Raw genomic sequence first — 26,042 nt, 5'->3', positions numbered from 1 at the left:
GCCCCAGGCAAGGGACGCCCCCAAATTTCCCGCTGCAGCATCCCCCCCACACTGCTGGAGGTCTCTAATTCATGCACTGAGTGTGTCAGGGCTCAGCTGCCACCCACCCCCGGTCTTCTCCAAGGCAACTCTGGGGACAGAGGGGAACTGGGCAGAGGTGATGGGGTCCCAGAGCTGCTTGGCTTGCTGGGCTGGAATACAACCCTTCCCCAGGATGGGAGCTTGGTGTCAGGCCTCAGATGGGAATCCCTTCCTGGGTGCCAGGTGTGCAGAGACACTTGCCGGATGAGAGGATGCTCCCCTTTCAGCCCCCCAGTCCCCTCCAGTCCCTCTGCCCCCCTAGATGCCCCCTGACCCCATTATCACAATCAGCCCCCCAGTCCCCCCCGGCCCCCACCACGTCCTGTAAGCTCCAAGCTACAAGTCCCATTGGCCCCCAAGACCCTCAGCAACCCCAAGGGCTTCAGGGACCCCCACTCATGGGGACTGGAGCAGCCCAAATTGGTGCTGGTGTCTCCTACCCACGGTGCTGAGCACTGGAGCCACAGAGGGCTGGGGGGCTCTGGAACCTTCTGGATGATGAGTGACCAGAGCTGGGGGGCTCTGGAACCTTCTGGATGATGAGTGACCCGGAGCTGGGGGGCTCTGGAACCTTCTGGCTAGTGGGTGACCAGAGCTGGGGGGCTCTGGAACCTTCTGGATGATGAGTGACCAGGAGCTGGGGGGCTCTGGAACCTTCTGGATGATGAGTGACCCGGAGCTGGGGGGCTCTGGAACCTTCTGGACGATGAGTGACCCGGAGCTGGGGGGCTCTGGAACCTTCTGGATGATGAGTGACCCGGAGCTGGGGGGCTCTGGAACCTTCTGGATGATGAGTGACCAGGAGCTGGGGGGCTCTGGAACCTTCTGGATGATGAGTGACCCGGAGCTGGGGGGCTCTGGAACCTTCTGGCTGGCGCTGACGCAGTGCAGGGCCACTCACGCCCTCCTGCACTGACTCACCCCCGCCGTTCCCGAGGCGCTGGCCCGGCCCCAGCCCCTTCTCCGGCTGCCACGGGGCCGCATCCTGGGGATTGTTTTCCGGGCAAGGCAGGCGGGAGAGGCCGGGAGCCGCTCCAAGGGCCATCCATCACTCCCAACCAGGCCAAGCCTCTCACGATGAAAGGAGGATGGATATTTCCTTGGCAGGGGAGGCCCTGGAGGCTGCCAGCCCCCTCCCCGCACGCCCACCCACCCACCCACTGCGGCTGCGTGTGGCCGCCCCAACCCCCGGGCGAGTTTCTCGTCCCTTCCCCGGGGCTGCCGCAATTTCCATTAATAGCCAGCTGAGCGGCCCGGCTAAAAATAACCCCGGGCCCTCTTCAAAAGGCCCCGGCGGCCTCCCCTCCCGGCAGCCCCACACGCCATGGCCGAGCGCCGCGTCCCCTTCACCTTCCTGCGCAGCCCCAGCTGGGACCCCTTCCGCGACTGGTACCATGGCAGCCGCCTCTTCGACCAGTCCTTTGGGATGCCGCACATCCCCGAGGATTGGTACAAGTGGCCCAGCGGCAGCGCCTGGCCGGGATATTTCCGCCTGCTGCCCCGGGAGAGCGCCCTGATGCCGGCGCCGGGCTCGCCCTTCGGGCAGGCGCTGACCCGGCAGCTCAGCAGCGGCATCTCCGAGATCCGCCAGACCGCCGACAGCTGGAAGGTCACCTTGGACGTCAACCACTTCGCACCTGAGGAGCTGGTGGTCAAGACCAAGGATAATATCGTGGAGATAACCGGTGGGTGCTGGGCTGGGGCTCTGCGGGCTCTCCCGGGATGGGGCAGCTGCCCTCCCCCGCACCGCTGGAGCTTGCTGGGGGAAAAAGGGTGGAATAAGGGATTGGGAAGCGAGGGAAGGAAGAGCAGAAGGAGATGGAGGAAAGGAGAGGAAAGAGAAAAAAGGGAAAGAGAAAATCGAGGCAGAGAGAAAGGCCCAGCTCAGTCTCAGGGTGCACGCAGGTGCACAGACCCCCCCGGCCCCACACATTGACCCCTTGCTGCTGTTCCAGAAGGACACAGGGAGGGACCCCCTGGCGGGAGCCCCAGAGGGACCCGGGGGTGACGAGGGGTGTCACAAGCCCCGCAGCCCCTTTGCTCCCCCACAGCGCCCTGGATGCCGTGACAAAGCCCAGATCTGTGGCACGAGGCCAGGATGTGCTTCCTGCCGTCTGAGGGGGGGTCTGCAAGGAATGGGGGCAGTTCCCCAGCCAGATGAATTCGGGGTGCAGCCCCAGGGAGATGGGGGTGCTCAGTCTTTAGCCCTGCCAAGATGTGGGGCCAGATGGCCACTGTTGGGCCCCTTTGGCCACCCCCAGCTCCTGGCAGTGCACTTCCCTCGGCTTAAATGTGGGGGATGCACCCCGAGTGGCCCTGCAGACCCTGGTCCCCTCCAGTTGCTCCAGGCTGATTTGATGGCGAAACCCCCAGGACAGGCAAACTCAGCCCCTCACAAGTGTTGGGGTGGGGCAGGACGGTTCCCACCCAGCCGGTCCCTTCCAACCATCGCGTGGTTTTGTCTTTTTCCAGGCAAACACGAGGAGAAGCAGGATGAACACGGCTTCATCTCCAGGTGCTTCACCCGAAAATACACGTAAGTACCAGGGAGGAGGGGAGACACCCTGATGTCTTTGGGGGACGTTTTCCCACCCACCCACGCCCTCCAAATCCTACTGGCCAAACCGCGAATGCTGCTCAGCCCAGCTGGTAGTGGGAGAGGCAGCAATTTGAGGCTGAGCTTTGCATCCCCTGGGTTGGTGCTGCAGCCTTTACCTCCCCTCCCCTCCCAGCCTTCCCCCTGGCGTCGAAGCCACGGCCGTGCGGTCCTCGCTGTCTCCCGATGGAATGCTGACGGTGGAGGCTCCCCTGCCCAAACCCGCCATCCAGTCCGCCGAAATCACCATCCCCGTCACCGTGGAGAGCCAAGCCAAGGAGCCGGCCAAGAAGTAGGCGGTACCGAGGAGGAGACGGAGGAGGAGGAGAAGCCGCCACTGCCCCCCACCCCGCTCCCAGCTGCCCCCTCACACCCACCCCCTTTTTACTGTTGATTTTGTACTCGCCCTGCCACTGAGTGCCTTGAATAAATGTGAAGAATCAGCCGGAATAAAAGCTGGTGAAAGAAACCTGTCCTTGTGCCATGTCTGCCCCCGGCACCACGGCTGTGCCGTTCCTGCCGGGAACTGCAGAGGGACCAGAGCACCGGGACAGGGCTGCCTGGGGCCAGAGGGGTCAGCAGGAGGGGCCCCGAGCCCTGCCCAGCACTTGGGGTCTGTAACCCAGGGCTCCACGTCCCAGGTGTTCTCATCCCAAGTCTTCACAACCTGGGCTCAGCTAGCTGGGGTCAATGACCCGGACTTCACACCCTGAGTCTCCCTGTCCTGGATATCCCACACCTGGGTGTCCTACATCTCAGCTCTCCATATCCACCTCCAGCATTCTGGGGGCTTTACATCCCAGATCTCCAACATCTCTGGTGTTCACATGCCAGGCCTCCAACATCCCTGGCTCAGCATCCCAGTTTTCCACAATCTGGGTCTCCTACATCCCAGGTGTCTCCAATCCCAGATCTCAGTACAGTGAGTCTCCTCATCCCTGCTCTCCCACACTAAGAATCTCCACACGCCCTATCAGAATATCTGTGTTTTCCACACCCCAGTGACACCATCCTGGGACACTGCATCCCTGAGAAACAAGTACACAAACACCCCCTTTGGGTCAGAGGGCGAACAGGGGCTTCATGGGCAAGAACCCGCCCCAGCAGTGCAGCCCCTTCAGCCCCAGCCCTGTCCCCCAGTGCTCCCCTCCCTCCCACCCATTGTCTGAGGGGCTGGACTGGGGGTTCAGCTCAGGGGCTGCAGCCTCCCTGGGGGGCAGAGGAGGGGCTGGGTTGTGGTCCCGGTGCCATTTGGCCGTGGCTGGCCCCGTGTCCCCTGTGCCCTCCATGGCCTCGGGTCTCAGGGCAGGACTGGCCCTACATGGCCGAGGTCAGGCCCACGGCTTCGATGTCCCCCGATGTTCCCTGCTCCGTCAAATCCCACTAATCCCCCCTGAGTCATCCCGCTGGCAGACGGTGACCTGGGAGGAATCCTGCAGCTGCGAGGCCCCTCTCCGAGCTCGGGGGGCTCCACGTGCCCCCTGAGCTCCTGTCCCCCACCCCCTCTGCCCAGCAGTCTGGGGTGGGATGAGTTTGGCAGGTCTCAGGCAGACACTGGGGATCAATTCCTGATCCCGGCGAACAATTCCCGCCGCCGGGGGTCACGCCTGTGCCTGGGGGGTTCCCGTGTGTGTTTGTGTGAGGCTTTTCCAGCCCAAGCGTGACTCCAGGGGAAAGAAGCCCCCGAGGAGCATGCCCGGCCCCCTCCCCTCTCCTGTGCCCACGCCGCGGTGACTTTCGCTTCCCCAAAAGCCCCGGAGCCGGGGGTGGAGGCTGTGGCGTGGGATGGGGCGTCCCTCTCGGTGAGCCCCCAGCCCCTCCCCGGGGGTGTGGGTGCTGCAGCCCCCGATCCCCGGCAGGGCGCGTGAGTCAAGGCGCATTTTCTGTTTATAGTTTCCCGGGGAGGGGAGTATTTTTACAGCGTGAGTCACCGCGCGTGTGGCTGCGAGCGGAAAAGGGAGGGAGGTGGGGAAGGACGGAGGTGGGGAAGCACCCACCCAGCCACTCCTGAACCCACGGGAGCCTCCCCACGGCTCCCACCGCCCCGCAGGGCGCTCGCCTCTGCCCCGGGGAGGAGCCCGGTGAAGCCTCAGCCCGCAGGGACGCGGATCCTCAGCAGCAGCGGAGGGGAGGTGGCCCCAGGAGCAGATCCCGAGCCCCCCCCCGTCCCACGGAGCCCCCCAGAAAGTCGAGACAGGCGATAACAACTAAGCAGCGCTGACGTCAGATCTGTAAGTTTATTTGCTCAATGTACGACGGCTACATAATGACTCACATTCATGATATTCCATCACTGAGGAAAAACTGCTAAGAATGGTCCGTGTGTGAAATAATTCCTTACAGAAACACGGAGTTGGAAAAATAATCACTGATTAGACCTTAAAAATAGTTCACTGCATAACATGACAAAAAGCACAAACAAAGGCTCATTCAAAGAACACAGTCATTGTTCTCCTACACTGTAATAGTTATAATTTCACCATGACGAACACCAGACATTAAGATTAAGCTAACACTGGTGTTTTCTTTTGCTTTTTTTTTTTTCCTTTTTAAAAACAAAATCATATATAATTGCATGTCACTATAGCAACATCCATAACAGATCAGTTTGTTACGATCACTATTTGGTAGAGCAAACTTTACCCCCGAAAAAAAAAAGGAAAGAAAAATAAATTAAAAAACTTTAAAAAAATTTTGAAGACTATTTTGTCATAGGAATACATAACATCTACAGTATAAGTTAATAAATTTCAAGCTACTGTATAGAAATACGACACTAGCATGCACAATATTGTATCAATAGAGTAATGGAGCAGTAATCATTTCACTGGAGAGACAGTATCATAGGCAAGTGCATCTCTTAAAAAATGAAAGAAACCATTCAAGCTGCTTAAAAATCAAGTCTCTGACCCCCACTCCGTTTTTAGCCCTCTTGTGCCATCTCTCCTGCGTAAGTTTCCTAAAGCAGCCAGAGCAAAAAGCCAAAAAGAGTAGTAATTATTTGGAGAAAAAAAAAAAAAAGAAAAGAAAAAAAAAGAAAGAGAAGATGAGTTTTGTAATTCCAGTAAATCACTTCCAAATTATACAGCTGGGACAACACTACTCACGGGACACGGGGCTCAATGAGAGAGGGGGAGGTCAGAAGCCTAAAGCATCTCCCGGTCCCGGCACGCAGCGGCACCGCACAGCCCTCGCCGCGGGATGCTGAGCCCCGAATTCCCTGCGGGAGACTCGGAGCACGGGGAAGGAACCCCGGGCCAAAGCAAGCCCAGGCGGGGCAGGGCCGGGGCTGAGGCGCTCCCGGGCAGCGGGGAGGGGCCGGAGCCGTGTCCGTCCCCCCGCGGGAGCGGCGGTGCCGTGTGTGCCTCACCACGCCCCGTGTCGGGCCGGCTCTGGCAAGGGACGGGGGAAGCCTGGTTCCAAAATCAGCGGCAGCATCGCAATAAGGAATTAAAGCACGAGCGCGGTTTCTCGTCAGTGCGCAGCGCTGGGGGGGAAGCGCTGCAGGGCGCAGCACTCCGCGAGCCAGAGAACAGCAGTGAACCTCCAACAACCATGGGAAAAAAAAAAATCAAAATTAAAGCTAAATTTACTCAAAATGGGGTAAGTACTACCTGCTAAGCAACTCAGATGCCCCGACTCCCACCCCCGGCTAGATCAGACAGACTCAGAAAAGATTTTGCTAAGAAGAGAACTAAGTTCCTGGGCTCCCGATGGTGGATAGAAATGTCTATGATTGTAGCTCTTCCCTTGAGGAATTTCTCTACCAAATTAGTGTCTAAGCTCCTGAAGTTCACTCATTACACCACAAGCTTCCCCAGGAGAAAGGAAAATACACCCGGCTTCCCTGGTGACAAACAAGGGAGCCCTGGGTGCCGGAGATCTGCTGACAAACCTCATGGTACAGTGGGAGAAAGTCAGGCAGAGTGAAATGGCAGTGCAATCCCTGAGGAAGCAGCTGTGGCACCTTAAATCAGGATGGTCTTTTGAAATACCAAACACAGTACATGACATACAGACCTGAATGCTCTTTTTTTTTAATTTTTTTTTATTGTTTTTTATTTAAGTGGCATTTTTAAGTTTAAACACTTCCCCCTTTGTCTAATTAAGTTCTTAAACCTTTTGCTGTGGACTTAAAATAGTTGAAACAGCCGCTAGCCAAGCACCTGTTAAGCTGTTGACCAAAAAACTAGAGCAGCTTTGATGTTCCTCGGGCGGGCGGTCTTCTTGCCTTGGGCGACACAGAATAGCTAAAGCCAGTCCACAGGCGAGGACTGCTCAGGAAGGCAAGCCAAAAGAACTAGCAAAAGAAAGAAAAACAGACAATCAAAGGCTTGATGTCATATGGCTGTAATGTAGAAATACTGTAAACTGCAATTTACTGTTAATACTGTAAGCTACCCTAATAAATATCTCAACCAAGAAAAAAAAAAAAAACAAACCAGGAAAAAAAAAAAAAAGAAAAAAAAAGATTGGATGGCCTAAATCCCAGGGCTTTGAGAGCCCCAAATTCTTTAGTTTTGTTGGTTTTATTTTTTAATTCCTTCTCAATTTGGGGATTTGCAGCTGCGCCCTGGCAGGCAGAGAGCTGCAGAGAGAGGCCCCGCGACGTGGTGCGGGCACACGGCACCTGGGCTGCGGAAACAAACGCTCGAAGCCTTACTGGAACCACAGAACTCCCTTCTTTTTTTTTTTTTCTTTTTTTTTTTGAATGTTTTTGCGTTGCTTTCCTTAAAAACGAGGGCCATTCCATCCACGCAAATTCGTCTTAAAACCCTTTTTTTTTATTTCTAGCAATAAAGTTAAATTAAAGACAGCTCCACTTGTATTAATAATCTACAGAACAGTCCATATGCCAGTGAGGCTGCTATTCCATACCAGCACAGCCAGCCTGACTTCCACTAGTGGTGTTTTGGCAAAAATGTCAACGAGGCAATCAAAGACAGGTTGTGGGGGGCCTCCCTGGGGAAGGTGTCCCCTCCCTTTCCCTCCCCCACCCCGGACCCCCCCCCACTCGTGGGAAAAAAATAAAGACTGCAGTAGTTAGCATCAGCGTGCGGCTGCCAGTCCATCGGGGGGGTCTAGTTGTTGCCTTCTCCGCCGTCGTCGTCTTGCTGATCGCTCGTCCAGAGCGTTAGGTTGTCGCGGAGGAGCTGCATGATGAGCGTTGAGTCCTTGTAGGAGTCCTCGTTGAGGGTGTCCAGCTCGGCAATGGCGTCGTCGAAGGCCGTCTTGGCCAGGTGGCAGGCCTGCTCCGGCGCGTTCTGGATCTCGTAGTAGAAAACCGAGTAGTTAAGCGCCAGCCCCAGCCGGATGGGGTGGGTGGGCTGCATGTGCTCCTTGCTGATCTCATGGGCTTCGCTATAGGCCTTCTCCGAAGACTCCACCACGGTCGCCCTCTTCTCCCCGGTGGCCACCTCGGCCAGGTAGCGGTAATAGTCCCCTTTCATCTTCAGGTAGAAGACTTTGCTCTCGTACTGCGTCTCGCTGCAGTTCTTGATCAGGTAGTTGTCCAGCAGGCTCAGCACATCCTGGCACACCGCTTCCAACTCCTTCTCGATCTTCTCGCGGTAGGCACGGACCATCTCGATCTTCTTCTCGTTGCCGTCGGCAGAGGTCTTCTGCTCGATGCTGCTGATGACCCGCCAGGACGAGCGCCGCGCCCCCACCACGTTCTTGTAGGCCACGGAAAGCAGGTTCCTCTCTTCGTTGGACAGGGGCTCGTTCAGCTCCGTCACCTGCGTGGAGACAGGGGGGAGAGAAAAGAGACATCTGGGTTAAGCCCCAGCCGTTTGATATTCTCACCACACCTTTGGGTGTTCCTGGGCATCTCTGGAGAGAGGCAGGAGGAGGAAGTCGGCTCCTGCTCTGTCATCCAGCTCTGTCTCTGCTCCCATCCCAGCAGGAGCCAGCTGGGAAATCATGCTGTGGTCCAGACCCACAACAAAAGGAGCAGGGGTTGGGTTTTATTTTAGAGATCAGCTCTTCCAGAACGAGAAAAATCTTCTAGGAAAGAGATGCCTTTCACCTGTAGGGTGAGAGTTGGGCTTGGGGATGCAGGAGAGAGAGACAGTCAAAGCAAGAGGGAGGAGGTGGTCCAGGGTTATGAGCTACCTGCATGGATTAACACCACCAGAGCTACAGGGTGTTCATCTTTTCGGCTTCCCACGAGCACGGGGCACTTCAGAGACACACAAAGAATCTCTGAGATGGTACAATTATAACTGCTTCAGGCACCTGCACAGATGAGGACCGAGAAGCTCACATGGTGCAGGGGAAATCCCCCACACTGGACTTTCCTCACTGAGGTTAACAGTGTCACCTGCCTCATGCACCACAAAAAACACACAGGGATTACGGAGTTGACAAGCACAGAGCTTCCCTAATTTGGGAAACATCACTTGGTATCCCAATAATCCCATTCCAGCTCCCACAACACCACTGCTGGGTGGAGCCGCCCCAGAAGCACCTCTGGCCAAGACTGCACCAGTTTCCCACCTCCAGGGGCAGGAGAAGCCCTTGGAGCAGTCAGGACACCACGAGGCAGCTGCACACGGCCGCTCCCCTGGGGCAGTTACAGCTGCCAAGTGGCACTTCAAGCCTGGCATGGCCACTGTCCCCTTTTCCCCAGGACACGCCCCCACCCCACATCCACACCCTGGGCACAGTCACCCAGGAATCAGGCCAGCAGAGCAGGAACCTGTGAGCCACCTCACGGTTGTAAAGGATTAGGTAATGGTTTGGATATGAAAGGCTTCTGCAAACACTGAGTCACTTTCACAAGGATCTGTAAGGACAAGGTTTGCTCTGGGCCCAGATAACCATATTTATGGTGGGGATCAGGAGGCCAAAGGCCCAGCCCAGGACCTCATTTGAATGGCCTGGAATGACTCACAGCTGCTCACACCATATTGACCTGTACATTCCAGCACATCCACTCCTCCCGCAGCTCTTCAGCCATGCTCTGGCTAATGTCTCCTCCCAAAACCAGGCTACAGCTAAACCTGTTTCCCCCACAGCAAGCAGAGTCTCTGATCAGACCCTCTCTAGTCCTATCCCTCAAGGCAGAGGCAGCAAGCAGACCCTCCACTCCCACCCCGCTGCTGTGTGGATGTGCTGCTGCACAGGATGCTCTAGAGCCTGGCAGAGAACAGCAGACACCTTTTTCCACACAGAAGAGGGTCTTCCTGTGCAAACCAGCACAACTGCTTCTGCTCCAGGGTAAGAGCCAGCCAAGGGAGCAGGGAAATAAATGGGTGTCACATTAATGAGGGCAGGATCTCCTGGGACTATCAGCAGCCGCCAGCGGCACAGGACAAAGAGCACAGAGCAGGATGCCAGGGCAGCTCCCAGTGCTCCCGCCCAAGGTAAGCAGGGCAGAGCTGCCCGGGCCATCCAGCAGCTCCCAGTGCCAGGCCAACCCTCACACCACTCTCCTAGCCAGGACAACGGTGACTGTTTAACCACAGGGCCCTGGATCCCTGTGATATCCTGCTTCCTGCAGCAAGGCCCAACCACAACGTGCCCAAATACCCGTGACGAGACACTCGTACGCTGCCTCCAGCCTGCCCGGGGCACTGAGGTCTCTACTCTGCAGTTTTACACAATGTCTCCCTTCATTCTTCCCTCTCAGTGACACCTGCACAAACACACAGTAATGATTCTGTGAGTTGAAGATGTCTTTGGGAGCACAACCAAGGTGTCTCCCTGCCCCAGAGCTTATGGGTTGTCCGTCCTCAGCGATACTAAGGACTCCATCAGGTTACCTGAGGACTTGTCCCACCTAAGCTGCCCTGTTTTGAGTGAGGGATTTGAAACTAGAAACATCCAAAAATCCCAGCCTATTATCTTCCAGCTGTAAATGGAGTGTCCAACACCAACAGCCATACAAGAGACTCACTGATTCCAAGAGTTTTCTGTCCTGACAGGGGGTGTGGAGATTGATCACCACATGAAATTTTGCTTTTAGCAAGGTGCTCCCTAAGAAGAGACACCAGTTTTGAAGTGAGGAACAAGCAGGTGCCCCACAGCCACGTCTGCAGATACTTATCACTGCAGAAAGTAGATTTACCTCCTCTCACCAGAAGAGTCTTGCTGGAGGACAGATTTATTAAAACTACAGGGAGTTTCGTGGGATTAGCTTTGCCATAAACATTTTAAATTCAAAGCTATTAAGGATTACGGAGGAAAGTTGCCTGTCAAAATCCTTTCAACAAACTGGCTGACAGATGGAAGGTACACCTGTGGAGACAGCAGATTCCCCCAGGGAGCTCACAGGGAACTTATAAAAGCAGGAAGGGAGCCTTGTTAACCATGTCACTGCTTTCTAGCAGGACCCAGACTCCCAGGAAGGAGCACTGCAGAGGCATGGCTAAGATGTGATATGGGTGGGGACAAGGACCACAGCCCTCAGCACCAGGAGAGGGAAGAGGATGTAGTCCCACACATTTCGGTTCACAATTGAGCTGAGGGAGGAAGAACAGAAAACCATCTGGCTCTTGCATTCCCAGCAGGAAGAAAATGCAAGGTATCAGACAGCAGGGTACACTGAGCTGCTTCATCAGAGTCAGAAAAAGGTGGAAAAGATGTATCCCAGGCTCAGCTGCCTTTGAGGACACCCCTGCCCTCAGTCTGCCCAGAGCTGCCTGCTGCCCAACTTGCCTGTGCTGGCATTTCCTGCCACAGCCCCCTCCACACTGCAGACTGTGCAGTCACCGTCACTCCGCTCTTTCCACAGCAATGCCCATCTCCAGCAGAAACCACTCCAACACCTCTGCACCAGCCTGTCACATGCATGTGGGACTGTGTCTTCTCTGTAGCCTGTGCTGGCCAAACAAATGTTGATTTTTTTTTTTCTTGCACTGCAGGATACCGAAACAAAGTGAGTTCAATCACAGGCTGAATAGCAGGTTCTGGTATACTGAGTTTGTAGCACTGCACTGAATGCCTCTGATATAATATCAAATAAGGCAATATCCTGCATCAGGCCTGGATCACACTGCAGCAGTCATATTATGGAAGGGCAGAACCTTCCCTCTTCCTAACTCAGACCCTGAAGGGGTCTCACCTCCCCAAAGAAGAGCTGTGCCCAGATCAGGTCCCCTGATGCCATTTCCAGCACTGTAACATAGAGTGAGAGACTACAAATAACCAAAAGAAAATCTTTATTTGGCATTAGGAGGGCTTGGCAGGAGCACAAAGCCATCAGGCCCTGGCTGGAGTCTACCTGCTTTTTGGGAAGCTCAGTCAGTTTGGAGTTTTACCTCCCTGGCTGCCAGCAGAGAAGAGCAGAATTTGCTCTGCACATCTCAGTAACTGTCCAGCCTCATCTCATTCTTGTGCCCATGGAGACTGGGGAAAGGGGCAGGAGATGCATGAAATGGTGAAATGGTGTCAAGTCCTGGATGTGGCATAAACAGCCAAGGACAAGGAGCTGATCCACATGGTGGAAACTTGATAAAGTCTTTTAGTTATTCTGGGGACAAAAAAAAAAAAAAAAAAAGAAAAAAAAAAAAAAAAGGAGAGAGAGAACACACCTGCCAGGAGCAGACTGCACAAGGACACCCAGGCAGGGAGCTTGGCATGGAGCAGTCCGTGCTGCCAGGCTCTGGCTGGGAGGCACGTTCCACCACCAAGCTGGAGGCCACTGCCAGTTCCAGTCTCACCAGTTCTCTGGTGGCACAGTGTCTGCACCACTAAGACTCAAGTGCCCTGAAGCCATGGGGAAACTCTGTGAGTTCCCACTGGACAGAAATTACTGGAAGTTTAGGGTTTATACTGCTTGGGAGACCAGCGGTTTGTACAAATCCAAGCCCTCTGATTTGCAGGGAAGCACTGCAGAGGTGGCACCATCTCTGAGACGGTTTTTCTGATTTCTCCGCTACAGCTGGAGCTCTGACTCAGCACCATGCCCAAAACCTGGCAGGCTCCTGGCATGCCCGAGGATCACATTGCAGCCAGGCAAGGTTCAGCCTCATGAGGAAAAGCCAGGGAGCAAGTAAAATTTTACCTGCCCCTCATGTCAAGGTATGTAAACTCCAAAAGCCCAAGGGTTGGTTCTACAGCACATTCTTTCTGGATGTATCCTGATTAACAGGCTTTGGTGAGACCCACTGGGAAGGTTTGCTCGCAGGGAACAAGAAGTTAGGTTGGTTAGGGGCTTATTCCATCCTCCATGTCTCACCTCGCATGAGTAGGTCTGAGGATACATCAGGAAATGACTGGTTTTGAGGTCTGTTCAGTGACAGCAGTGAAGATCCATCACAGGACTTAGTTCTACCTGTTTTACCTTGCACACTTTTCACTTAGTTTGATAATTAAGTGCCCACCCATTTACAGCCTCTGCCTGGCTTTGATGTCTTATCTTAAAGCAGACAGCACTGGCAAGCTGAGACGACCCAGAGATCGATCCTTCCCTGGGGAATACCATCAACATCTGACAGTTTAACCCATGTTATAAACATCAACACTTGCTCTTCTCATTGCCTAAAAGAGAATCTGAGTCCTTCAAGACATCAGACAGCTACAAATGAGCAAAGCTTTCCTGGAGAGACAGACACAGCCATGAGAACTTCAAACTGTTCACTGAGAACAGCTTTTAAAGATCCCCAGAGCTCCTCTCCCACCAGGATACACAACATCCATCTCCCCTTCAGCACTTGTGCTTCCTGTTCTATCTAAAGCTCCTGCACCATGTAATTAAGTTTGTTATCTCTCCACACAAACCCTAGCAAGAACCTTGTTTTCCTTCACATGTAGCTCCTTAGTCTGAGCTCTGGCCTGAAGGTCCACTTCTCTGTTTGATTTTTTGAAAGGCAAATGTGCTTTTGAAACAATGTTCTGACCAAGTCCAACCACTGAAATTCCTTCTTGGTCTGTAGCCACTGGCAAGGGGAGCAACCAGCACACAACCCTGCCAGGCTCAAGCAACTGAAAAAGGTCACAGTACCTGCAGACATGTCACCTTCCTCCCCATCCCCAGCTGCTGTCTCATGCTGGGACTCCACCACCCATGTGCAGGGACGAAAGGACACAGCTTTAGTCTGTGCCAGGGGAGGTTCAGGCTGGACATCAGGAAGAATTTCTTCACAGAAAGGGTTGCCATGCATCAGAAGGGGCTGCCCAGGGAGTTGGTGGAGTCCCCACCCCTGGAAGTATCCAAGACAGGACTGGACATGGCACTAAGTGCTCTGGTCTGGCTGACAAGGCGGTGACTGCTTAAAGGTTAGGCTCTGTAACCTTAAAGGTCTTTTCCAACCTTAATGATTCTGTGACAAGTCCACCTTCAGCAGTCCAAGTGCTGTCATTTTGGAAGGTCATGACTGACAGACTGCTGTGTTTTTTCTGTCCCCAGCTCGCCCTAACTTGAAGAAATGGCTGCCCTCAAGCACATGAAATTGTCACCATGACCCAGCAGCCTGGTGAGAGTCACGACTCGATGCAACACAACCTCACCCAGAACAGCTTCTCCCCAAGCACCAGAGCGAGCTGTCCTACAACTCCATCGCAGCATCGGAAAAATGCTTTTCTTAAGCACTGTCCTACTTTGGCGAAGTAGGCGTGTGTTAAACCAGACCTAAATCTAAAATGTTACCAGATTGGTTTGGGTTCTTTTCCCTGTTGCCTTGCCTTCGCCCCCATGTCACACTTCCAAAGTAGAAGTCACACCATAACTGCTTCTCTGCTTGCTGACCCCTTCCGCCGTCCTCTGCTCATGTTTTAACTCAGCGTGGCCAGGGGGGTTTTGGGCTGTAGGTCAAGCCCTTCCTCTCATCCCAGACAAGACCAAAAAAAAAGCACGTGCAGGCTGTGGGCAGACACAAGTTCCCCACTGCCTTCTCCTTTGCCTGTTTCAGTATGAATAATCACCTGCTAGTTCCCATTCTCTAAGCTGGCAGGGCCAGTTCACATCACAGGACAGCAGCTGAGGGCACGTGGGATGATTATGCCATTACATTTCAAGTTGCTCCCAGTGCCTCAAGGACCAGTGTCTGCAGAGAACTGTTTATTGCTTGTAGCCCAACTGCATCTCAGAGGCTGCTAAGGCACTCCAGACACCAATTAGGATTTCTGCATGTTCCTACACTTAACAGCAGCTTTCATCCCACTCTGCAGCCTTTATTACTTAAGGCAACTTTGAACCACCCAAGACAAAGTCTTCAAAACTGGGAGATGTGGAAACCAAGAGCTCATTTATTTCATTGGCCTTTGTAGCTTAATAACTACATGTGATCGCAGTGCATTCAGGTTTGATCAGTCCTTGGAGCCTGCAGACCTTCTTCTCCAGTTTCAGTGTGGCCATCATGGGTGTCAGTTAGAGAAAAAGAAAATTTCAGCTACTTGGGTCATTCTTGCACATGAAAGGTTGAAGGGAGCCAAGGTGAGGAAACCAGTAAGAGCAGCAGAGCCCTGAGCTGCTCCATTCAGTGTCTGGCAGCAGCATTTTGTGTACCAGCCCTTATCTGCAGCACTGCAGTCCCAGCACTTGGTCTAACGACTCTGGGGTTTTTTTCCACTACAGAACACCTGGGTGCCATTGATTTGTGTCCCTGACTTCTGCAGCTTGAGATAAGGCAAACACGAGGGAGCATCTGCCTGCCATGGCTATTGTGGACAGAGAGCAGCCTAGACATATCCCAATAACCAAATGAAAGGAAAAACCCTGGCCTCCCAGTTTTGTGTATGTTCAAGTGCTCTACAAACAAATGTTCAAGGAGCTAAAATCATTTCTGAGTTAGCATTGCACAGTCCTGTCACAGGGAGCTGCTCCTCTAACCAGGATGTGCTTTTGAAGCCAGGAAGGAATTATGTTCAAGTTTTCTTGTTTTCCTTATTAACACCCTGATTCCCATTAGCCTTACTGACAGGCTATTAACCAAGATGAAAACTGGCTGTAGGACAACTTGTTTCAGCACCCTGCTGCCACTACCTGCCTCTTATTTATTAAAAACTCTTGGGGAAAATGATCAACCTCTGTTGGCTTAGTGCCTTCCAGCCAGCAGATGGAGAGAGCAGCAAGTCCAACCACATCAGTCCCAGCATTTCAGGGGACTGTCACTCAGGGCTCATCACACCGTCCCTGGCAGATGGGATACCAGCACCTTTGCCTGCTAACGACAAAGCAACAGAAGGGATGCCAAGCTATTCCTTCCCCAGGATATGGCAGGCTGGCAGCATCATCTGCCCACTGCTGTGTTCTGTGAGTGCCTCAGCAGCAGCCCAGGATCACCACCACCCTTCTCCATCACCCAACAGCTTGGGGAGCTCTCCTGCCTCGGATTATCCGCTCTGTTCCCTGCTGACAGGCCTGCTCTCCAAGCTCCCTGCTAAGCACGTGGAAGAGCAGTGCCAGAGCGTGCCACTGCTGTGAGAGCTCAGATGTACCCCTGGAGCTCACAGCAAGTTTCAGCTCAGAGTTGATCTGCTGATCCTTTCGGAAGGAGAATGACAATTCGTGGTTGCTATAGGCTCTTCTGGGCTGCATTAAGCTTTTCCAGGTGAGAGCTGAAGAGCTCTTCAAGAGTAACTGCAGCTCTTTCCTCAGAACCATTTCTGTCCAAGTTTAAAGATTTGGAGGTTTTTAAATTTCTGTTTAAGCCTAATTCCTCAGAAGATTCCATCTACTCATAGGCTTTTGAAGCAGCCATCCACAGGATGGCCACTGGACACTTTTACAGTCTTAAGACTTGATCTACGCAGCGGAAGACTATTTTTTTTTCTTTCCAATTCACGGTAAAACAAACTCAAGCTAGGCAGATTTCAGGGAACTCTCTAGATAAATGCACCAAGTTTCATGTGGGGAGGGTGTTTAGTGCTGCTGGGAGCATTAGCTGCTTAAAGATTTACCTCACAGCTTCCAAGGGTACTAATCTGGCTCAGATCTCCGTGCTTTCCTGCTCACCTCCAGCCCCACTACCGGGCAGTAAGAATCCTGCCACCAGATCATCAAATCCTCCCCAGAGCATCAAGTGCCAGAGCTTGTCCTTAATCAGGGGCTCAAAAAAACGCCTGTGCCCATGACCTCTACCTAGCTGAGCCAAGTGGAGAGAGAAGACACGATGTGCCATGGGCAGGCCACCCCAAGGCTCAGAGAAGATCTGGTTGCTGGGAGAGCCTGTTCCCAGGTCTGCTGGAGCAGGATGAACTGGGCCATTCCTTCCTGCTGGCACGGCTTCCTTCGGCACAGCAGAGCCACTGCTGCCATGGCAGCTGCAAGCTGCTGCTCCAAAGGGTGAAATGGGAGAAGCTGCAGCCATACAAAACTCCCTGCAGTGAGCATGCATGTTTTTAGCTGCTCCACGTCACTCCCCCAAACACTTTGGAAACACCTGGTTGTTGCACATCAAGGTATGATTGTGGAAATATGAAAAAAAAAGCACCTCATGAGATTTTTGCCCTAGGTCTCCTGGTCTGCAGATCCAGCAGTTCCTTGGTGTCTCAAACATGTTTTACCAGATTAAGCAAGAGACTTCCAGAACACCCAGATGGATTCCTGCATGCTAGCTCCACGATAGGTTCAATTTCTGCATCAGTAGGTAAGGTGATTATCCCTCAAGATGTGCTTTACCCTCCCACTGGTTTGGGGATTTCAGGTTTAATCTTACACACCTCTAGCAAAGCAATTTTATTTAACTTCTTAAATGAACTTGCAGAACAGAAGAAAGTCAAGTTTTTGCTCTGGCAGCTTCCTGGAGCACTGCAACCAAATTTAAATTACAAGGAGGGTCACTTTTACTATCCTAGATCCAACTGTTTAACTCCCCTTGCCTGGCTCCAGCCATCTCCTCCCAGCCTTTTCTCAAGTCCAAGGGACTCCCACCACAGATTTGATCTCAGTTCATCACAGGTGACAGAACCCCTCAGGTTCTGACATCATCTTGACACCACCAAATGCAAGAAGCCAAGCTCCCAACTTGGAGGTAATGAAATATTCATCCCATGTAACAAAGGCCAACAGCATAAACAGGCAAAGCTCAACGCCTGCCCCAGCTGGGTGTAAATCAAAGGCTGTTAATCTCCCCCAAGCTCTCATTCACTGCTGAACACTAAGCATTAGCCTTTTACAAGTTGAGATCTCCCACAGCAATTGCTGAGCGTGTCTGTTAGCACATGGCACAGCAACAGCTTCTCCACCTACTATTAATAAACTTTGTGCTGCTGAGCACCACAACTGTCCAAACAACATGTCCATCAGCAGCCTCGTTAGCACTGGAGCTGAGACTTCTCGCTGCTGTTTTCCTAGAGCCTTGCTGAAACCATCTTAGAGAGGAGTCAGCAGCACACTGACATGCCAAGTAGCTTTGCTTGGTACGTAAGCAAAGACACATCCCAAGCAAGCCAACCCATCCAGCAGAGATCAGAGGGAATTTGCAAACAATTAAGGAATGGTTTGCACTTGGAATCCCTGCAGAGTTGCGCTCGTCCAAGCGCAGCTGCCTCAAACTCCCATAGACGGACTCAATTCCAGCATCTCCTTTATAGAAGAAAAACATTAAGTACTCTAATCCCTAATCTGGGGATCACTTTAAGGGAATCTCACGCCATCATCAGTGACATGTACTCTACTCTCCTACTGCAATTAACTAATGCACTGCCCCTGGTCACTAGATCACTAGCTTGGGGCCAAAAATCAGGTTTATTTGATATCTAATTGAGCATGTACTAGGTCACGTCTGAGATGTGACTAAATCTGGGTTAGCACAGAAAAACCTGAAACCGGGGGAAGTTTGCCCTTAAATAGGCAGACAAAGGCTTTTGTTTTGCCTGCTACACGAAGGCTTTGCTTTTGAGAGACCGTCTTGCCAGTGTTTCCTGCAGCCCAAGAACTGCTGCCTCATCATTTCAGCTCCATTTTCCAGATTTTACCATGTCTGAGCTCTTCCAGACTATACCAAGATAACCAGCAGTGCAACCAGCATGAGACTCCTGGGTGAAGATCAACCCTTACGATTTACCAGCCCCAGCAGCTCCCAGGGCTCCAGCCCCCAGGACCAGAAAGATGCAGCAGCTCAGCCTCACTGTCACTGTGCACTCAGAAAAGATGGACAACGCCATCCCACTGCTGAGCTCCTCCCACAGGCACGCTCCCCACCCAGAGTCAGGGGTGGGAATCCCACATCTTGACATCTGGATTCTGGAGAAAAGTCAGGCCTCTTACTTAAAAAAAGAGATAAATTTAAACAACAGAATGAAAGTAAATTTGTCCCCATTTTTCTTCACTTTAGGCTGGGAGGAAGAACTTTGCTCATTAGATCAAGCAGCCAGGGGAAAATATTCCCACAAAGCCATTTCATTTCTATGGGGCAAGGAGAGTTCCCCCACCTTCAATGACTGAAAGCTGCACTGACAAGAACACAGGCAGAGCCTGGCAGCCAGCAGCCATGGCAGAACATTTTATGTCAATGCCACCAGCATAAAACTGGCCACCACCATTTATCTAGACAGCTTCTTCAAGTCAAGCCGAAAGTTTCAGAGGCCGAAAGACAAAACCACCCAAAATGCAGCACAGTGACCAATCCACAGCTACTTCCCCTTGTTTCAGCTGGTTTCCAGGCTATTGCTGCCCAGCAGTGACCATCACTAGTCAAATCAAGTCATTACTTATGTTTTCACTCAGTTCTTGCTTCCCAGGCAAGGCAGTTGCCATTTTCCAGAAATGGCAGTCGCCATTTCTCTGCAGTCACGTGACCTAACACTGGGGAGCAAGACTTCACCTAAGGACCAGTTAGGTTAGTTATCTTTCCAGTAAAGAGCAGAAGTTGTTGAAGGCTTCCAGCTTTCCAGAAGGAAAAGACAAAGACCTGACCAGCAAAGAAAAGAAGGTCTAAGCTGGCTCCAAACCAGTTAGCACAAAAATACTCCTCACAGTGTCAGCTTTGGAAGGATCTGTCACGAGCTGCAGAGCACCGAAGCATAGAAGAACCCCTGGAAGTATCAAGGGTGCAGCAGCTACGCAGAGATAACCTCAGCCCTGCATCACAGCTTTGCCACGGTGAGGTGGAAGATGATGCCTGGATTCCATCAAGACTGTCAATGAAGAAACGCTTGGGAAGCCAGGCAAATCCTGTCCCACTGTGCTTTGTACTGCAGTTATTCTAATGTGCATTCACTGACAGCTCAGGAGGCTGAGCAGAGCAGAAAAGCACAAGGCAGAGTCCTAAATGCCTCAGGCATTGACCCACCTGAGGAAAGGCTCCCTCAGGTTAGACTGGAGGCATTTTCCAATGCCTCTTTCCCTGAACCTGCCTCTGAACAGCCTGGTGTTTGGCTGGGACACTGAGCAGCCAGCTCTGGTCTGAACTAGTCTGACAGTCCTCGTGGCTCTTCCCTGCCAGACTGGAATTGAGCTCCCAGCACACCACTCACCTCTGCCAAGGAAAAAGCAGCACCAACAAGTTCAGCAGTGCTCCACATCCAAGGACACGTCTGAGCTCAGACAAAGCCACCTCCCAAAAAGCAGCTGATTACTCAAGCTCCAGCAGTTGGGGACACACAAAAGCTTGGATTCTTTATTTTTCCTAAAGAGGTAACCCTTGCACACAACTTCTGTGCATGGTTTACTTGGCATGAAGCTGCTCCAAACAGAAGCTCAAGAGTTCAGTCATAGAGCTGGTGCATTAGGCCCTGCCAGCTGTGTCACCATCCATGGAGGTTTCTCCAGATGTCAGGCCATGGCTGCCACTCTCCTCCCCAGCCCCTGCTCCATCAGCTGCACCCTGAGCCACATTCCTCCTTCTGTCCTCAGGAGCAACAGCTAGTAGACCCAATTCCCAGCTACAAGCCTGCAGAGGTAGTAGAAATATCAGGCTCTGAAAAATCCTTGTCCTTACAATTGTGACCTTGGGGTCACTCACCAGCCTGGGAAGAAAACCCAGGGTGCCCCTTAGGCTAATGGGGACCATGAGGTCACTTTTACTCCACCTCCCTGATCTTAAGTTTAGCAAAGCTGAGGCTGCTTATTCCAACTTGGAAAGCCAAGCTGAGCATGCCCTGAGCAGCACTAATACTACTGGGCCAGGCACAAGAAAAGTGGCTCAGTAATACTCATGAAGAAGAGGAAAAAGTATGGTGGGGATCCTCAAATTAAGGAAAATCTTAATTCTACCAGCTGTAGAAGCTGAGGAAGAACCACATTTTTCATCTCCCTGATCAGAACTCAAATCCCAGCTGCAGGAGGCAGAGGGATATACCACAGTTATGTGGATAACCCTCTTGATAGCACCATCCAGAACATCTATGAGAACCACTAAGAGGATAACAAAGACATCATCCACTTGCCAAGAACAGTGTATATGCCCCTAGATGCTGGAGTTTTCAGCCCACAAATCATTTCTGGAGCTGAAGGTCTGCGGTTGTCCCTAAACTGCTGTTCTTGAGTATTCCAGCAAGCCCAAGTACACATCATCAGTGTCCAAAGAGTTTATTCCAGACAGCAACTTTGGGATCAAGTTGTGAACAACAGCTGGGGCAGACAGGGCTTATCCACTGCCATTATGAAGCTCATTTGGTGTACTAAAACAATTGAATCTCCTGTGAGCCAGTCACATCTTTACACAAGAAGCAGCAAATAAAGGTGGTTGGAAAAAATTAATAAATCAAGACCAATCTTTTTGCACTTTCATGGTTAGACATCATCCAAGAGATTTACTGGATAAGCCAAAATAATCCAGGAGTTCATGGCGAACCTTTGCCCAAGTTTTACTGTTCCTATGTCCCCAGGTATAATTCAACTGCTAAATCCTCCATCACAGTCTCAACATCATTTTTGTTTAGTTCGAGAAGAGCTATTTTGGGTCAAATCCACCCTGGCTGCCTCATTTGGCCAACTAAGAAACCCAGCATGGTCCTGTAAGCCAGTGACTCTTCCTAAATGGACTAAAAAAGAACTCATGGAGCTCAAAGAGGAAATTTTAAGAGCTTGATCTGCTGAAGACTTGCCTGTTACTGTGAGCAGTGTTCACTGCAGTTGCATACAGGGGACATTGCTACCTATCTGTGGCTTAGGTGCAGATGTGACTCGGGCTACTGCTACGAGGTCCCAAGGCTGAGGCACACAGAGACAACCCCACACCGTGAACAAGGTCAGAAGGACAGGAGCTCCTGACAGCCACCATCCTGTCCTGACCCCACGGACCTCCAGGAAGGAAGCCCTGCTCACCAGTCAGGCTGTCTCCAATCCCCACCACCACTGCAGCCCACCAGTGGTCTGAAGGCTGGGCAGCATTCAAGCCGCCTGCACAAGAGCATCAATGCTGCCATTAGATGCCAACAGCTAATGACTGCACCATCCACCTCGGCACTGGGAATGGTTCCTCCAAAGCCTTCCCCAGCCCCCCTGGGAAGTGCTACTACAGCAGCTCACACTCCTTGCTCCCCTCCCACCATCACAGATGGCCTGCCCAGCACTCCTCCTGGAGAAGCCTTTCCACACCACCCTTTTGTCTGTGTACACTGTGAGCAGAAAGCAGCTAATCATCCCTGCTCTGCCTCCTGCGGACTCTCCAGACAGGATGGATTTGTGTTACTACCCCTTTTTCCAAGGGTGAGCCTGCTGTCTGTGTGAAGCCTCGCTATCAGCACTGATATACTGGATGTGGGGGATGATAACCTGCCCAGCTGGTGACCATCACGGGAGAAGCCCACACACCCAGTGCCAGGGAAGGCCTGCAATTCCCCATCCTCACGCTCCTCCTCCACCCACAATGGCCATTTACTGCACCAAGTTGTGGTGTCTAAAGCTTGGAGCAGCCATCTGCTTTCCAGCATCTCCAACATTCCCCCCTCCACACCCACACTTGGTGGTCCCTGCATAACGCACAGCCCTGCTGCAGAGGTTGGGCCCCCCAAAGCCAAGCAGTCAGGTGTTCCCCTCACCAACACCATACACAGATGCAGTGCAGTAATTCTCCCCACACACTTTTAAAAGACGACTTGTTTCCTGAATAAGTTACTGCAATCATCTTGTCCATTCACCTGCAAATTCCCTCAACACAAAGGTCTGTGTGGAGGCACGTGCTGTGCTCCCTGGGCAGCGCTGGCCTGGGGCTTGGCAGGGCTCCCACCCCCGGAAAGCCTCCAGCAGCACCGCTCTCCCCAGCTAATGGATATCGATCCCCAGCCCTGCCGTGGGCTCGGACAGCAAAGCTCTTCCTGAAGCCGAACCAGACAGAAATGCACCTCACTCCAGACACCAGCACTGTGGCAAGCGAAACTCCAGCAAGCAAGCCCAAGGCCAATGTCTGACCACTGACCACCCTGGGCAGCAGAAGAGAGCTTTCCTGTCCCCCAACACCTGACAGGGCTGATGGTAGCCCCAGACAGTGCTGAGGTGACAAGGGACATGACCAAGGTCACGAAGACACACCCTAGATCGATGGGCCCAGCCCTGCATCCTTCCTGGGTGTGGCATCACCTTCCGCTCCCTCTGGTAGGTGAGGGAACCACCTGCTGTGTTTTCAGAGACCCCCCCAGTAAACCTGCCCCTTTTAGGGGCTGAAGGAGCAATGCTGCACCTGCAGCAGCAACGTAATTGCAGGTAGCAATTAGGGGCACTGGCAGCTAGCACTTGCAAGAAGGAAGGAGCTAGAAGTTATTATATATAAATATTATTTTTCAGAAACTATTGCCATCCCAGACACCACTGGATGAATCAGCAGACAGCAAGAACTCCAGCACACCATTTCCATTTTAAACCATTTAACACAGCCATTCAGCACAGGTTCCCAAGCAGACAGGGCTGAGGCTGAACATCCCACCCAGCTGCCCCATGTGAGGCAGCCACCAAAAAGCACAGGGCTGAGATGAAGCTGCAGGAAAACGAGCCTCTTTTATAGCCATCAGTGCCACGACAGGTTTGAAAGGAGAGCCACCCAGCATTTCTCAGCAGGGTGCTGGGGAGGGCTAGGTTTGGAGGGCAGGATGGCTCTGCATCACCTTCGCTAGGCGCAGCCCGCATGCTCTCTGCTACCGCCTGGGTGCATTGCAGCTTGGACCATGGCATATGACATCACTAGGCGTTGCTACGGAAATGAGTGCGAGGTCATCAGCCTCCCGCACAACCGGGGCTGGGGGCTGGGCACCGCGCGGGGACGGGGAGAACCGGCTGTGACACGGCTGTGACACGGCTGTGACATGCCCGCGCCGGAGTTGGGGCAGAGCGGTGCAGAAAAGGAAGAACAAAGCTCTGCCTTTTGTCTGCTGCTGAAGGGAGGCGTCAGCGCTCCCGCTGGGGATCGTTTCCTTACGGCCAAACTACTCGGCAGCTGATAAGAGGCGTTAGCCCGGTTACTGTTTCACTAGGGCCCGTAAGGGCTGCAAGGAAAAAAATCACATATATGAGCCCTTAACAACACCTGGGGTTCAAGCACCCAGCCCGGCGAAGCAGGCTAAGAGAAAATCACAGCGCAACACGGCTCTGAGTCCCCGGCATATCCCTGCTGGCTTTGTCACGGCGGCTGTATTATCCGTAGGAAATGAGCTGTAGGATCTGCTCACACAGCAGGCTTTGCTTTAAAATGAATAGATGCCGCTATCAGAAAATGGTATAAAAGCCACAGGGCAGCAGAGGGACAGCCCGGCTGGTTTAATGTGATAATATCTCGTTCCGATTATCCGTATTTCATTCCTTGATAAGACATCTCCTCCCTCCCCGGGCTCGGGCTGTGGCAGTTTTGTCTGTTTGATAAATGCAAGGTTATTGACAAAATGGTGCAATATGGGCAAACAGAGCTGCACCCACGGCAGACTGCGACATTCCCAGATCGGCATTCACTTTTCATCAGCCGGGGAGGACACCCCAGCTCCCAGCAAAGGTTCAGACCTGACTAAGAAGACAAACATAAAGAACAGTTTTCCCCTTTAAAGCACCCCCTCCCTCCCTCCACCCAGTCTAGCCTCTCTGCAATATGACAAATGCAGAATCTTCTGGAATGACTTGATCCTGCCTCCCACGATTGCTTTGTTTGCAAGATCAGATCAGAGATATGTTTTTTTTTCCCTTCTTATATTGTCAAAATGTCAGTATTGAAGGGGAGCGTTCAGTGTCACAAATCAGATCAGCCTGCTATATGCAGAGTCTTTATTTTAAGAGCGTGAAATGAATACAACATGACTCAATTCATAAATCTCCAACCAAGAGCAGTAAAAATAAGAGCTTTGACAGTGAAAGGGCTGCCGATCTTTGGGGTCAGGGGCACACACACACACACACACACACCAGCCCCGGCGACCACGCGTGGGAAGGGATGCACGGCGAGATATTTCGGCAGCGGGGAGAGGTGTGCACGAAACCCCCCCAAGCCGGATCCCCCACCCCGTGCCTCGCCCCACGGGGCCCCGAGCCGGTGTGATCCCCCCGGGCAGCGCCGCACCCCCGGGCTGGCCCCTCTGCCCTCCCCTCTGGCGAGGGGGGCACGGGAGGGGATGAGTGGGGCAGGCAGGGGGCCCTGGGGTGGGGGGAGAGAAGAAATGCGGCTGGAAGGTGACGTGGGGGGGCTGCAGGGCTGCGGAGGCAAGGTGTTTTAAGGCAGGGGAGAGGATGTGGGGGTGCTCTAGGGCAGGGGAGGGGGACGCGTGGGGCTGGGTGGGGGCAGCAGGGCGGGGGGGGCACAGCGCGGGGGCTTACAGCAGGGGGAGGATGGGGAGGCGGCTCTAGGGCAGGGAAGGAGGATGTGTGGGACTGGGTGGGGGCCCCGGAATAAGGGAGAAGATGCGGTGAGGGGTTTAGGGCAGGAGAGAGCGATGTGTGGGGCTGGATGCAAGCCCCAGAGCAGGCGAAAGATGTGGGGAGGGGGCTCTAGCACAGACCAGCAGGATGCGTGGGGCAGGGTGGGGGCCCTATAGCAGGGGAAGGGATGCGTGGGGGGCTCTAGGGCAGGTGATGGGGGTCCGGAAAAAGCAAAGTACCCCTGGATCAGGAAAAGCGGCGGGAACGGGACTCAGCCGGGGGTGTCGGAGAGCGAGAGACCAGGGCCCTCACACCCCGTGGCCCCCCCGGCCGAGCCCACCACCCACGGCGGGGAACACGCGGGAAGGGCGAAGGGAGGGCGGCCCCGGCGGGGCAGGAGGAGGAGGAGGAGGAGGAGTGGGTGTGTGTATGCGGGGAGCGCGACGGCCGCGGGACGGGACTCACGTTCTTCATGGCGGCCGCCATGTCGTCGTATCGCTCGGCTTGCTCGGCCAGCCGGGCCTTCTGCACCAGCTGCTCGCGGTCCACCATCTTCGCGGGGTCCGGGGGGGAGAGGGGCGAGGAGGCTGCGGGCTCCGGGAGGAGGAAGGAGGAGGAAGGAGGAGGAAGAGGAGGACGAGGAGGGCGCGGCGGTCTCGGCGCTGCTGCGGCTGAGGCGGCGGCGGCGGCTGCGCCCGGTGC

General features: G+C 53.3%; 2 protein-coding genes across 2 annotated transcripts; one reads left to right on the top strand and one right to left on the bottom strand.

The window, feature by feature from the left end:
• The first annotated feature begins 1,331 nt into the window (after positions 1-1,331).
• HSPB1 (heat shock protein family B (small) member 1) lies at positions 1,332-3,146 on the top strand. Its single transcript, XM_066202088.1, has 3 exons — positions 1,332-1,766; positions 2,554-2,617; positions 2,814-3,146. The coding sequence occupies exons 1-3, from the start codon at positions 1,406-1,408 to the stop codon at positions 2,971-2,973; spliced, it is 585 nt and encodes a 194-aa protein (XP_066058185.1). The 5' UTR covers positions 1,332-1,405; the 3' UTR covers positions 2,974-3,146.
• Positions 3,147-4,895: 1,749 nt separating this feature from the next.
• On the bottom strand, positions 4,896-26,042 carry YWHAG (tyrosine 3-monooxygenase/tryptophan 5-monooxygenase activation protein gamma). The gene is made up of 2 exons (XM_066201665.1): positions 25,806-26,042; positions 4,896-8,415 (listed from the first exon to the last, which is right to left on the bottom strand). Exons 1-2 carry the CDS (start codon positions 25,890-25,892, stop codon positions 7,759-7,761), a joined length of 744 nt encoding a protein of 247 aa, XP_066057762.1. The 5' UTR covers positions 25,893-26,042; the 3' UTR covers positions 4,896-7,758.

Source organism: Chamaea fasciata, unplaced genomic scaffold, assembly GCF_029207755.1.
Source record: "Chamaea fasciata isolate MVZ Bird 193981 ecotype frontalis unplaced genomic scaffold, bChaFas1.0.hap1 SCAF_21, whole genome shotgun sequence".
Lineage (NCBI taxonomy): Eukaryota > Metazoa > Chordata > Aves > Passeriformes > Sylviidae > Chamaea > Chamaea fasciata.
The sequence above is the reverse complement of the archived record's forward strand: the minus strand, read 5'-3'. Positions and strand labels throughout refer to the sequence as shown.

What these genes read in the sequence shown, in the direction of transcription:
- HSPB1 (XM_066202088.1), top strand. Translation starts at nt 1,406, where the DNA reads ATGGCCGAGCGCCGCGTCCCCTTCACCTTCCTGCGCAGCCCCAGCTGG. An exon ending in TAATATCGTGGAGATAACCG is followed by an intron (nt 1,767 to 2,553) that starts GTGGGTGCTGGG and finishes GTCTTTTTCCAG; the next exon opens with GCAAACACGAGGAGAAGCAG. An exon ending in TGCTTCACCCGAAAATACAC is followed by an intron (nt 2,618 to 2,813) that starts GTAAGTACCAGG and finishes CTCCCCTCCCAG; the next exon opens with CCTTCCCCCTGGCGTCGAAG.
- YWHAG (XM_066201665.1), bottom strand. Translation starts at nt 25,892, where the DNA reads ATGGTGGACCGCGAGCAGCTGGTGCAGAAGGCCCGGCTGGCCGAGCAA. An exon ending in TGGCGGCCGCCATGAAGAAC is followed by an intron (nt 8,416 to 25,805) that starts GTGAGTCCCGTC and finishes GTCTCCACGCAG; the next exon opens with GTGACGGAGCTGAACGAGCC.